This window comes from Coffea eugenioides, chromosome 10 (assembly GCF_003713205.1).
Source record: "Coffea eugenioides isolate CCC68of chromosome 10, Ceug_1.0, whole genome shotgun sequence".
NCBI classification, from domain to species: Eukaryota; Viridiplantae; Streptophyta; class Magnoliopsida; order Gentianales; family Rubiaceae; genus Coffea; species Coffea eugenioides.
This window is the reverse complement of record NC_040044.1, coordinates 3,355,175-3,369,701: the sequence shown is the minus strand read 5'-3', so window position 1 is coordinate 3,369,701 and position 14,527 is coordinate 3,355,175. Positions and strand designations below refer to the sequence as shown.

Here is a 14,527-nt window from a genome sequence, read left to right as displayed (position 1 = left end):
TACTACTTGAATCTGAGTTTCACAGACAATTAGAGCGTACTTGTGTAATGCTCTCGTGTCGGATGTTTGATAGCCTTTGCAGTATATAGTAGTGGGACTAGGCTCCTCTTCGTTGCGTTGGAGAGAGCTTCTCTCCATTACACTCCAATAAAATTAACTTAAAAATTATTTCAAAAATCAACATAGTTCATAATATATTTTATTACTTGTGTTAGTTTTATATAAAATTTCATATGAAATTGACCAAGCTTTGTTGCCTGATTAATCATTGCAAAATTTTCATAATTTTAACTCATTTTGAATCATCTTTCTGCCCTCAATTGATTTGAACCAGAACTTGTGAGACCTGTGATCGGTAAAATTATGCATGCAGTTATTAAACTCCCAAATAGAACTTAGGAAATGACTCTTTGCAAGCGAGGAAATGACTCTTTGCAAGTATATATGTGGATAATTAAGATTCACAATAGTTCAAAAAGAAAATAAAAAGAGACAACGTAAAGAAATGCACACGGCAAGAGATATAATTTGTAACAACACTAGCTAGGGAGAGATTTAAAAAGCAGACTTGATATTGACTTTTAGTCGAAAAGGAAAATAAAGAAAGAATAAAAACTAAAAGATGACATTGATTCAAAGCGACAGCTCGCATGAGTTTCTTTCTTGTACAGTGGCGGAAGCATCATCCCGAATAAAAGTCCAGGTGGAAGGGGGGCAACTGTGCATTGATGAATGAAGTGAAGAGAGCGAGGGCTCTCGCTGGTTGATGGTCGGGAACAAAAACTCCGGCCCCTCTGACGGTAACGAATGTCAAGTTCTGGTATTCAACAACGTAGCCTCCGACCTGCACAAGCAACCATATGTATGTATATATCCGCTTGTTTTAAGAGGAAATGTAGCAGATGCTATAAGAAATGCAAACGCGATTAGAAGAATTACCTCATTTTGAAGGTACCATGGGTACCATGCAGTTTTCACCGATAACTTCAGCTTATTAACAGCATATTTGGCAGATGTTACTGGAATAGCACTATCAGTGTCCCCGCTGAACATCATTTGAAAACTCTTAATCAGGTATTAAATTTGCAAAAGGTAAGGAATACTACTATTTTGTTATGCTTTTGCTGTTGTTGTGTCAGGAGTAATCCGTCCATCAAATGTCAGTACTGATCAAAAGCATATTTGGTCTGGAATGACTTGCCTGTAAATTCAAACTTGAATTCCACTTTGCATCAACTCAGTGATGATTGGCAACACTGTCCTAGGAGCATCGGTCCAATTCTTCAAATCACTAATTTCCGAGACATACCAGAGGACAACATACGATCCAAGGGACAATTTAATGCTAGTCAAATACTTGGAAAATCTTGCTCCAAGTTTGAAGTACTAAATTTAGCAATCTAATATATTATACCAATTAGTACAAATAGTAGCATTACTTGCAAATTTTCCACGGATAAGGAACGGTGGAAATATTTGCATGAAGAGCAATCTGAACTTCAGGATTTTCCATGTAATCCGAGACATAGTCGGTGGAGCACGGGCCAACATATGAATACTGTCATCATTTAATTAGCCAGTGATTAAAAAAGAAAATTAGATTAGTTTTTGGCACACTCGAAAAGAGACTGATCGAAGAGAATGTATCACTTTATACGTACGTACCGGAGCCGCTCCAGGTGTAGAATTGCACAAGGATGCATAGATATCATAAGGATTGATGCCTTCAGTGACATTGTTACTTAGGTTCAGATATTCAGAGCAGTTATCAGATTGAATGACTAAAGATAAATTGCAATTGGAATTCACTCCGTTATATATCTCATCTGATATGAGGGCATGTGTCCACGCATAGTCTAATGATCCGTAGAAACTTGATTCATAGTCAATGTACGAATTTCCGAGCTGAAACATGAGTTATCATTTGAAAAAAAAAGAGAGTAAGATTGATATCTAGTTTTATTATAGTACACTAAAATTGACAAACTTGTCAAATCACTCCTTACTGCAATTCCCTTTAAGTTGATCGCAGTAATCTGATTTGAGTAGTTATTTTGACGGAGTATCAGCTGAGCAAGTTGCGTAGCATAATGGCCTGCATACCTTTCTCCTGCAAGAAAAAGGTCTCTATTCTTGTGTTCTGGAAACCTCTCGAGCCAGTTGACTAAGAAGGTATATGTATCGTATGCAGTGAGGGTGTCGCCAATACGTTCATAATATGCACTCGTGTTTGAGTATGAAAATCCAACACCAGCTGGTGCCTCAACAAAGATGAGATTGGCCTCTGGGACGAGTATTCAAATGCAAACTTTTGGTCACTATTCTGCAGTAACTAACCTACATATGAAAGGTTCATATCATGCGACTACGTTCGAATTAGCACTTACCACTATTCCAGGCATATGGGTTACGGTACGGAGTTTTGCCATCTTTGTTGACCCTAAATGGCCCAATTTCCGTCCATGCTCCAACACCAAAGGAAGAACAACCAGGCACTGCATGTTCAAGAACAACATGTAAATAATTAAAGTTGATAATGGAATTTTAAACAAACGAATTCTGAACAAATGAACAAGTGATCAACATTGGTTATGTAACGTTGAAGACCAAAAGCGAAGTAACAGACCATGTCAAGGGACATTACCTCCGGCAAACCACATGAGAAGGGGTTTGGAAGATGAATCCTGTGGGGATTCAACGAAATAATAATACAAAGTTCTTCCAGAGTCTACTTTAACATAGCCTGAAAACTGGTTGAAGTCTACTCCATCAGGTTGCCCGGGTAATCTGTCAATTTTGTCTCTCTCTTTGAGTCCATCTTGGGGGCTAACATGCACAGCAAAAGCCTTGGCAGATGCATCAGATTCAGATCTTAGACTCAATGCATTAAAAGAAGGGAGAATGAGACCAATCGTCCCTCAGCTGATGTGAAAATTTAGTCTCTTAGAACGAAAATGATTAGTTTTAGTACCTGACAAACAAAAAATGATCACTTTTGGTCCATTTTTACTTTTCTGAGTAGATTTTGACCGGAACTTACTGGACCCACGTGATGTGCATAATTTTTAAAGGGTAAAAATGGCAAACCACCTAACTAGAAAATGTGAGGAGACTAATAGTGCAGAGCTTTAATTAAACATTCATTAAAAATTATATAACTAACCCACCATTACTAACAATTCATCTCAAACCAAAACAACCCTAATTGCAAACTCGCAGCAGCTGATTGAAATTCATCTGAAGGAAATTGCTGATTGAAATGCCAAATATGTTGGGTTCAGAGATAATGATGCAACAAACGCAGACAGACTTGGTGACCTTGGCGTGATCGACGGATGCAACTTCCACAATTTCTCCACCTTCCAGCTTTTGATGCATCCTGACTTTGATGGAGAATGGGTTCTTCTTGGCTTCAGTAATTGCACTTGTTGTAGATCATGACAGCACCATTGTCGGTCAGCATTGCAAGTGTTTGTAAAATGCCTAAATGAAATGTCTGAAGCCGTGGAGCACTGGGGAAAGCTCTGCATTTGCCTCTTAAGAGCCGAAGTCTCCGAAAACCCAAGAAACTCAAACACCAAAGAGAAGTCCTTAAAAATCATAAAAAGCTAGTTTCTTCTTTGCCCCAATCATCAACGACCATGAGCAGAATCTTGAGCCCCATCAAAAGCCTTGTTTAGACTTTAGACATCACACTTCTGTCACAAAATCTCACTGCCTTTGATCGAAAGAGTTTCTCAAAGACACATCCCATACAATCCATGCCTTCATCTCCTAAAACTTTTTCTCATCTCACCATTGTCCTGTTCAACAATCCTAGCTTGAAAGCGGCATAGTTTCTTCACGAAAGAAGGGAAAGAGTCCAATGGCGTGTCACTGTAACAAGAAAAAGATGGAAACTTTGACAAAGCATTTCAACCCCATCCCATTTTCACCCAAAAAAGTGCAGTCTTTAGATACTGCAATCCACCAAAGTTTGCTCTCAACTTTAGGCCTGTGGGATTTTTTCCATCTTGATTTTGACCAGGAACTCCAGACAGACTTGCTAGAATGTTTTGGGCGAGGAAGCACATTTTCATTTTTCATTTTTCTTTTTGCATTCATCTTTTATAGCACATTTGCTTGTTATTTTCTTGTCTTTAATCACGAATTTCCTTTGAAAGATTTTCAATCAACTAAGAGGAGCTTGCAATTATGGTTCATTTTGGGTTGAGATGAATTAGAGACTTTCAAGTAATGGTGGAATAGTTTTTGTGTATTTTGATGAATATTTAACTAAAGATGTGCACCATTAGTCCCTCAAATTTCAGATCAAGTTGATTTTTCATTTTTACCCTTTAAAAATTGGACACGTCATGTGGGCTCAGTAAGTTCCGGTCAAAATCTACTCGGAAAAGTGAAAATGGATTAAATGTGATCATTTTTTGTTTGTTAGGGACTAAAACTAATCATTTTCGTTCTAAGGGACTAAATTTTCACATCAGAGATATGTAAGGGACAACTGGTGCAATTCTCCCTTAAAAGAATCAGCGTGAAACGCACTTTTGAACGATTTCTCTGTCAGGAATTTAGAAAATGGTTGAAAACCTTGACTCCCGTAACACTGACGGGATATCACCACGAATAGGATTGACAAGATTAGTAGGATATTGGCCATTATGACCCTAAGCTACTACTCTCCTGTAACCGAGGAATTGAAAGTGCACTGAAGCCTACTTTTGAAATGATCTGATTTATAGTCCTTTGAAGGTCGGCAATTTGATGCCATTTTGCTTCATCTATTCACCAAGATATGCTTATAAACTTGTTTGTTTCTTTTTAAGCCGTCAGAGTTTGTTCAAACCAAAAGTCCGTCAATTATCTTTTTGGCTGACATGTTAGCTTTGCCCAGTTAAACCACATCTGTAGAGCACGTCAGCATGCATGCACTATAATCTTAACTTGTTACTGCTTTCCTTCATATATTCAACAAAGGATTCCTTCCGTCTCAATATTATACTTTTTTTTTTTTTTTTGGAAATTCATCATTTTAAGGGGACATTTAATCGTTGATGTCTGGATGTGTGCATTGAATGAAATTACATCTATAGCATTTTTATAAAAACCATTCAGTTGGTGATTAAATGTGCATCCAAATTTGAAAAGGTTGATTTTTGAAATGATAAAATTAAAAAGCAACTAATATTCTGTATGAATTTTAAAATGGTGAGTCTTATATTGGGACATGGAAAAAAAAAAAAAAAGAAATATGGTGGAAGGTGTAGTAACTTATCTTCAAATACTCCGGCGCACAGTCTCGATTAGGTGTTTTAAGCAACTAATACAATTTAAGCAAACACGGCCAGATATTACAATTCCTTAAATGTGCATGCAAATGTTTTTTATTCGCAACGGATGCTTTTGTCTATTTGCACGTTTCAGTTTGGTTGATTCGGAATACTGACTACATGACAAGGAATTTGCAAATTCGTAGGCATCCCAAAGGATCTGTTTCGTCTTGGAGATTCTGTATCTTTTGTGACTTCAAGTATTGTTTTGCCAGAACAATAAAACAAAAGCAAGTTAATTACCTGATTACCCACTAAATTTTTGAATGGTATAATTGTAGCCACTCAATCTTTATAAGTATGAAGTTATTCACACAACTCCGAGATGTGTATACTTTAGGCAATTCTGTGTATTTTCACCGTTAATTCTACCACATCTAAGGATTTGTACGAATCATGAGACATCACCGAGAGGCAGACCTGATGATGAAAACAGACGAAATAACCTAAATTATATACGTTTGAGGGTTGAGTGGATAATTTCATACTTTTAAAAATTGAATGAACAAAACCATTCTATTACAAAAGTTTAGTAGGCAGCTGAGTAATTTGCTCATAAAACAATAGACAAGATGAAAATGACAAACAGAAACAAATTACTTTTTAAAATGCATTTAGGGTTTTTATTTTCAAAATTGTCTTCATATCTTTTATAGTGGTAGGATTCTCAGTAATAATTTTAGGTCTCAGCTAGGTGAAATGTCCTATTTCTTGACATGCAAAAAATCAAAATAAGTTGTAAAAACCATATTGTAAGCTTGAAATTGGTGTTCCCACAATATTTTACGACTTGGTGGAAAACGTTAGGTAAAGAGCGGGTGGAAGGAGGGGAAAAAAGCTGTACCCGAAAGACAATTTTCCACAGTCCAAAAAAGCAAGAATTGTAGTGAATATAGTTTCTCTCAAACGTCTCTTAATTCAGGCTAAAATACTTAATATTCAAAATCAAAAGATTGGTACAAAGTCAAAGTTATTTACTCATGATAATTTGATGTTGACCGTCCATTTCTGTTAGTTATCCTAAATTTGCCTAAAATCACAAACTTTGGGGGCTAAATTTGTTTTGATCAAAATATTAGATATCAATTCGACACATAGGCCAAATATTGGGGATCAAAATTGCAATTTTTCCTTATTATAAAATAAAATGAGATTTGAATAAATCATGATCAAGTGAAAAAAGGTTTTACACGGTCAAAGACCAAAGAGAAATGAAAAAACTATATCACCAAGACATGCGTATTATCTCCCATTAAACCACATGAGAAGTTAGGACTTTGGAAGATGAATCCTGAGGGGACTTTGGAAGTTCATTTTCGAAATGCTCTGATTTATAGTGCATGGAAGGACTGCAATTTGATATTCGTCATGATATTCTTATATGGAGTATATGTTTTTTTTTTCCTTTCCCCCTTCAGAATTTGTTCAAGCTGAAAGTCCATCCATTAAAAATTTCACCAACATGTTTGTTAATTTGCCAAGGTAAACCAAAATTTTTTAGCATGCACTCGCTTGTTGCTTTCTGCAGGTACGTACTCGGCGGTCTCCATCTGGATCTTCATTAGGTGTTTTTAGCAATTTCAATTTAGGAAAAAACACGTCGAGAAAATACAATTTTAGAGAATGTGCATGCAATTCTGCTGTGCTTGTAACTTATGGAGTCTATACTTGTCTAGTGTACGATTTTTTAGTTTGATTTGATTCGGAGTAATGACAACAGGACAAGGGATTATGATCGTTTTATGCATACCAAAGGTCTCTAACGTGTCGGAGGTTTTCGATTCTTTTGTGACCTCAAGGATCGTTGGCCAGGATAAGAAACCATGCGTACACAAGTGGAAAACTATGAACAAAGTTTTACAAGTTGTGATAACTCAATTTTGTCCAATAAAATGTGTACTAATGGAGATTAAAACACACAAAATGTGTATTTATTCCACATGATCACTTCCACAGCTTTTCCTATTCAGCATATTCCTTTCTTTTTCTTTCATTTTTAATTTTCTCATTTTCAACTTCAGACACTTTTTTATTGTGAATGGGAGGACTCCAATCAAATGCCTCTCATTTCTCAATTTCACACTTAAAGAACTCCTTTGTTGTAAAACTATTACCATTATAATCAACTTATTTCTTGAAAATTCATGCAATTGCCCCATAATCACCACAAATACTCGTTTTTTTGTATCTAAAGTTGTTTTAGTTGGTTAGATCTTATTGCAATATATTTGAAAAAAAAAATCGTTCAAAACATCATTCACATTTCGTCAAATGAATTTTTTCGTCATTCACTTTTAAAATGCTAATTTTATATCTATTACGAATTCCAGTCGATAATATTTAGTCCCAACTTATGTTTTCGACCATTTCGATAAAAAAAGTTAGATCCGATTTGTAGTTATACAAATGATCCGATCTATATTCATTTTATTTGTTTCTAAAAAGGTATAATCTGACCCAAATTATGTGCATTCTTTCCCTAAAAAATTGGAATATGACCCAATTTATATTCATTTTTGCCACTAAAGTAATGGAATTTGACTTGATGTATATAAAAAATGATTGCATGTGAGTCACTCGGTAATTTAAGATTCAAAAGTAGTTAAATTGGGACCAAAATTTACTAACTTAAATTTGAATTTATAAGGGACATAAAATTAATATTTTTAAAGTAAATGACCAAGAAATTCATTTAACAAAATGCAAGGGATGTTTTGGACGATTTTTTCATTTGAAAATGCAAAACACATGAATACTGTACTTAGAATTATCATCTTAAGATGGTGTCGAGACATGTGCTCTTTTCATTTAAACACGAAATAGTAATTTGGATGACAGATTTTGCATTCAACTAACAAGACAGTCGAACAAAATTTAATTTGTCAGGTCTCATACTAATTTTTTTGGCTAATGAACAAGAAGGCCAGACGAGTAGTTTGACATATATGCCAAGAATATGTGTTATCCGCATTTTCTTTCGGTCATCCTAAAGCATCCCCTTTTTTTAGTCTATTTGGATGGGAGAAGTTTTTGGTTTATGAATGAAGAGAAGAGTGCAAGGGCTCTTGCTGGCTGGTAACTAGGAACAAAATGTCCAGATCCTCTTATGGTAACGAACATCAAGTTTTCATACTCAACCACATATCCGCCAACCTGCAAACCCAGCATTGATATCTCAGACAAGTCCATAATTCTTGATGGGCAAGTATTATGCGAAATGTTAAGCATAATTTAATAGATAAAACTTCTCAAAAATTTTTATACCACTAAGTCTTCTATTCCACACAAAATATAAAGGAAGCTCTAGATAATTCATCTTACTACAATTCATTATAATGAAGAGCTTGCTTTTTTGTTTAACACATGCTTGAATAATTAGACAAAGTAAGTTCTTGAAACAAGTTTTACTTGTAGAAGTTCATTTTTGCCACTTCATTGGACTAACAAACTCCAGAGATATTGTTTGCGTGTAATGTTCAAGTGTTTAAGGCTCTCATTCAGGTTTTCTCCTCTACCCTTCCTCCTCCATAGGAGGGAGAGCCAAGATCTCCCTTCCTCTTCCTTTGTCCTTTGCTCTTCCTTCCATTCAATAAAGTCTCTTCTAGGTTATCCTAGTGAGAGTTTTCTTCTCTCCTAGGATGTCCTATTGAGAGTTTTAGTCTCTCCTAAACTATCTTAGTGAGAGTTTTATTTAGTTTTGTTCTTTACTTTTTCAGATCTTGGAGTTTTTTTAGATCTATATGTTAGATCTACAATTTCTTCAGTCTTCTCATCAGATCTCACTTTCAGTTTTGAGCTTGAACCAGTTGGATAGCAGATCTGAGGGAATATTTCAGATTTGGATCAATCTCGGCAGATCTCACCATCTTTATTGGACCTTACAACTGTTGATTAGCAGATCTGACGATTATAGCATGCACAAAGAGAACTGCAGCGACTTTTTCTATGATGAAATGTTTTTCAAATTTATGGTACTTTTTAGATCTGTTCTTAATTTCTCAAATTTTATGTATTTGTTAAATTGCAGATCTATAATTTTAGTGCATGTTTATCTGCCATTAGGGCAGCAATGTATCTCAATTGTGCTGGACGATTTCCAGTAATTCTTTAATGAAATATGTTTTATTATCAAAAAAAAAAAAGGCTCTCATTCTAAAATAATACGTTATACAACAAATAAGCCGATCAAAAAAGAAATATATGACACTTACCTCATTCTGGAGGTACCAAGGATACCAGGGAGTTTTCACAGATATCCCAAGTTTATTGATGGCATACCTTGAGGACGTTACTGGCACTGCACCATCCGTGTCACCACTGCAAATTAATCATCTGACTTTGTTAAGTTCACTTCTGACAATTTCTTTATTCAGATTCAGTCTTATTTAATGCTTAAATCCTGTTAAATTATACAATATTTGAAGATGTTGAATTGTAGGAGAATTTGGTTTTCGTTTCGTTGACAGGACTCTTTCTTTTCAATTTTCAGAGTTTATTTGACAAAATTCAGTCTAAAGATTGGCCATTGTTTATCTCTAACGACTTACCTGTAAATCCAAACTGGAATTCCGGATTCCATCAACTCAGTGATAATTGGTAGTATAGGCAAACGTCGGTCTTTCCAGCTACCATTCATGGTAAGACTATTTCCACAGCCCAAAAAAGAAGAACATTGGTGAATATTCTTGGTGGCTCAAACCTTTAAAACTTAAAAGCACAATTTATGACCATTTCTTCTTCAAGAGTAACAGTGATATACTTGCACAGTTCCCAGGGATAAGGAAAAGTGGCAGCATCCACATGAAGAGCAATCTGAACTGCGGGGTTGTTTAAGTAGTCGAAAGCATAATCCAGCGAGCAGGGATCAAAGACTGAGATCTGTCAATATTTCAAGGCCAATTATCAGGAAAAAAAATAAAAGGGAAATAAGAAACCATAGATTTGATCAACAACGTTTGCACATTTAGAAAAGATAAAGAATTGACAAATACTTGCCAGAGTGGATGAAGAGGTGGAATTGCACAAGGGCGCAAAAATGTCGTAAGGGTATATGTCCTTAGTGGCATTTATGACTTGGTCTTGATATTGGCGACATATATCAGATGGAGGAGCAGGAGACGAGAAATTGCAGTTGGATTTATGTCCAATATATATTTCGTCTGATATAAGGGCATGAGTCCAATAATAGTCTAACCATCCCCTACTGTAGGATTCGTAGTCAATCAACCCATTGCCAACCTGAAATTATGATTTGTCCATATTAAATTTTAGTATGCAACTTCAATCCTTGCAACTAATAGGCATGTGCCAGTGAAGCATTAGTCTAACGGTGAAGATTGAAACTCCAGAATTTAGTGATTTTGGATTCTAATCTCCTGTGTCCTTCTTACTTCTTAAATCTCACCCATCTCTGCTGAAAAAATAAAAAAGAAAAACCAACAGGCATGTCAATTTTAACTTTATCACTTACAGCGATTCCTTTTAGATTGATTTTAGTATGGTTCGTATTAGTGTTTGCGTGTAGTATCACTTGAGCTAGCTGAGGTACATAATGGCCAGCATAGCTCTCTCCTGCAATAAAAAAGTCCCTAGTCTTGTACTCGGGGAACCTCTCAAGCCAATTGACTAGAAACGTATACGTATCCACTGCAGTTCTTTCGTCCCCAGTGAAATCATAATCTGATGTTGTATTTGTATATGAAAATCCAACACCAGCTGGAGACTCCAAGAATATGATATTGGCCTCTGAGAAAGAATTAAAGTCCAACTTTGGTTAGATTCTTCATCTCTGTTATGTGTATTATCATATTATACATGGAGGGAAGACTGAAAATAATCTAGAATCCAATGACCTGCATTCCATGCATATTGATTTCTGTAGAGAGTCTTGCCACCTTTTTCAACTCTAAATGGCCCAAGTTCCGTCAATGCTCCGGCTCCAAGAGAAGAACAACCGGGACCTGCAAAGAGCTTGGAATGCCTAGCACTTGATAAACTAAATTTCGTAAGAAACAAAGTTAAACTGGCAACATTTAGCAACAGTACCTCCATTGAGCCACAGGACAAGTGGATTAGATGAAGAGTTTCTTGGTGATTCGACAAAATAGTAAAACAAAGCTCGTCCTGAATTGGGATCAACAGTAACATATCCTGAATATTGGTTGAAGTCTACTCCGTCAGGCTGTCCAGGCAGCCTTTGAATCTTGTCATTTTCTTTGCGCCCACTTTGGGAGCAAAGATACGCTGATGAAAGGCTGAAAGACGTATCTGATCCAAATTTCGTGGAAGTGAAGTTCTGAGAGGGCTCTTCTTGCAACAATTCCTCCATTTTGAGCCCACCAATTGATGATATAGAAGCTTTACCATCATGGCACAGAAGAGAAAGTACCAAAAACAGGAGTTTCAAGCTAAGTTGTAGCTTCTCCATCTTTTGAGTTCTGTATATCAATGATCAGGGGGATGATTCATTCTGTCGAGATGTTCAGTATATATAGTCCGCCACAGGACTTGATCAATCAATGTCAATCCTCTTCATTGTCCAAATTTCGTATCTGCCAGTTTTGCCGACTTACGTGTAGCTCTGATTTGGCGGACAGATCAATGACCCAAATCCAGGTTTGTCGACTTATGTTTAAATCCAGCTTTGCAAAGAGTGATTCCTTTCGATTCCAAAATTGCATTTATCGACTACTTCACACATATCCATATCCAGAATAGGTGCAACAAATGATCCGCCAAACAATTCAACGATGAACCAAATTCAGAATACGTGCAACAACCCAATGCCGCCATGGTGATCCGGATATTTGAAAGATTCGCACAACTAATGGTGGAGAAATACACCGTGCTTGAATTCTGTACTTGGACTGCTCCAGAAATAAGAATCCACAAATCATATTCATTTGTACTGTATTCACTTTGCTATTTCCCAGAATGGTTATTTTATTTGGATAAGTTTTTCATACACTGTTGTTTACTTAGTACATAATATGAATTCAAATTTAAAATTCAAATCATTCGACATGCATCATAACTGTTAGTGTAAATATTAATGTATAAAAAGTTAATCGAAATCATAATGGAAGACCGATGAAAGACAGAAAACAAAAACTTAACAATGCATTAATAACACAATTGCCATGTCCAAAGCCCATCCATTTGTCAATCCCTCAGCTTTTGTTTCAAGGCCTGGAGTCTCTCTAGAGAGACCAAAAAAATACTGAAAATTCAATGAATTAATTTCCCGCCGTCTGACGGCGAATAATCTACATTCTGTCCAATAAATAGATCCACGGCATGATTTGATTCTTTCTTGCAGGCGAGGGTTTGATCAATGATCCCTTTCCTTAAGAGGAATTAAGCATCGTGATCATCATATTTCGCAGAACTTCGTGAGAGAACCACTTTTATTATCCAAATTCCTCTGATCATGCAATTTTATTGTATACTCACTTGTTAAAATATTGATCTCCTTTGCCATTATGTTCTAATTTCCGGAAGGAATACGCTTTATTCTGTTCTCCAACTTTTTATTAAAGAGTGCACCTATAAAAAAAAAGACTGAAAATAATAATATTCCAAAATAATAGACTTAAGATGGGCTTTGAACATTCTTCTTAGTACTTATGTGGCTTAGTATAGGCTTTGTACTAGGATTTATCCAAGATGGGCTGTTTATTAACTCTTTAATATAACATGATACTAGTGCAAATGTCTTAATTGGCAAACGGGCTCTCTTTTCCGGCATTAGCTAAGCGATTAACGGCAAAATTTGCAGTTTAGAGTAGCTCACGTTTGCAATTTTTTATATCCAACCTTAATTATGGAGATCATGATTTCTCTTGCGCTTAGGGAAGGGGATTCCACTCAAAGCTGCTAATTTTCAAAAAATAACTACTCTCCGCTCCAAATTTATCATCGCTTTTGAGAATCCCCATGCTAATTATAGTGCTATTGGTTTTGATGTCGGTGATTATTTTTCCAATCTTGTTTCCAAATTTCGTATTAACGGGAGAAAAAAGATAAAACATATTTTTGTCTTTTGGCCGATAAGACAAAAAAATTGGGATATCTAGAATGGAAAGTGCGACACTCTCAAGAAGGAAGGAAAAAAAAAAGGTGGTTTTGGCTGGCCGAAAGTTCTTGGCAACTACATATCGTTGATCAAATCATTGAACCTAAGCTATTTACTCTTAACCTAGCAATTACTATGAGATGCTGGTTGTACTTGGTAATTAGCCAGTTAGCCACTGCATAGTTTCTTGGGTCTGCTGATCTCCATTTGGCATGTACTTCTAGGTGGCCCGAGGGGGTTGTATGCTGCATTTTCGACATTTCATGTCAAGACAACTGAAAAAATGGTGAGAACAGAAAAATGGAACTTATTATATTCCAATTTGGATCAATAAAAAGACACCGATTTTGCTTGTCTTTTGAGTATAATGTAGGCCTAATAATTGTCGAATTGATCAAACACAAAAAGCTACAAGGCACCAACTTGCTTGAGGACGTGGTCCTGATGGAGAAGGAGACAGGAAGGGAATTAATTGAATTTGGTTTTATTTGTATACGCTCCCACAGAAGGGAATAGGGATATCGAACTAAGCTGCTGATTATGCTTTTGTTGCAGTTTCAGCTTTAACTTTCTCTTGATGCCTGGCATCAAGTTCGACAGGTTTGGGAATTTTGATCACGTTTTCTTAATTCAGTTCCGGGGTATCACTTGATCTTTTTAGTGCCATGGTGTCTGCTCAGTTTCAGGGTCCTTTTTGCTTGATTTTCCAGGTAGGCCTGGTTTTGATTAGAATAAGGACGCACGATCTTGTCCAAGTAGATTAGACAAGGAAACTTCTTTCTTCTCTTTCTCTCGATGTCTAGCTTCTGATTGAAATAGCCTTACGCAACCTTCGAGGACTTACCATTCTCATATAGTGAATGATACTGCTTGCTAGTTCCACCCTGGGTCTTATCTTTAGCATTGTTTGGTCCCCTGAAGGAAGGGTGAGACAGGAGCTTTAATTTTTCTGGACTTAAACCACGACAATCATTTAATTCTCCAGGGCGCTTTCACTCTGTTTCCTTATGGGAACTTCTGTTAGGGAGGCTCGCTGGACATTAGTGATCAAAAGGAAAGAAATACAATTAATAACCATGAAGTAGAAGAAGAACACAGTGCTAGTACGAAGACTTAAATCTTACAT

At 36.2% G+C, this 14,527-nt stretch overlaps 1 protein-coding gene across 1 annotated transcript; it reads right to left on the bottom strand.

The window, feature by feature from the left end:
* Positions 1-682: 682 nt before the first annotated feature.
* LOC113749253 lies at positions 683-11,754 on the bottom strand. Its single transcript, XM_027292942.1, has 17 exons — positions 11,373-11,754; positions 11,180-11,287; positions 10,798-11,072; positions 10,323-10,565; positions 10,087-10,205; positions 9,875-9,970; positions 9,539-9,644; positions 8,365-8,480; positions 3,797-3,876; positions 3,311-3,410; positions 2,645-2,871; positions 2,388-2,495; positions 2,007-2,284; positions 1,666-1,905; positions 1,440-1,558; positions 940-1,045; positions 683-844 (listed from the first exon to the last, which is right to left on the bottom strand). Exons 1-17 carry the CDS (start codon positions 11,752-11,754, stop codon positions 683-685), a joined length of 2,865 nt encoding a protein of 954 aa, XP_027148743.1.
* Between the last annotated feature and the right edge of the window lie 2,773 nt (positions 11,755-14,527).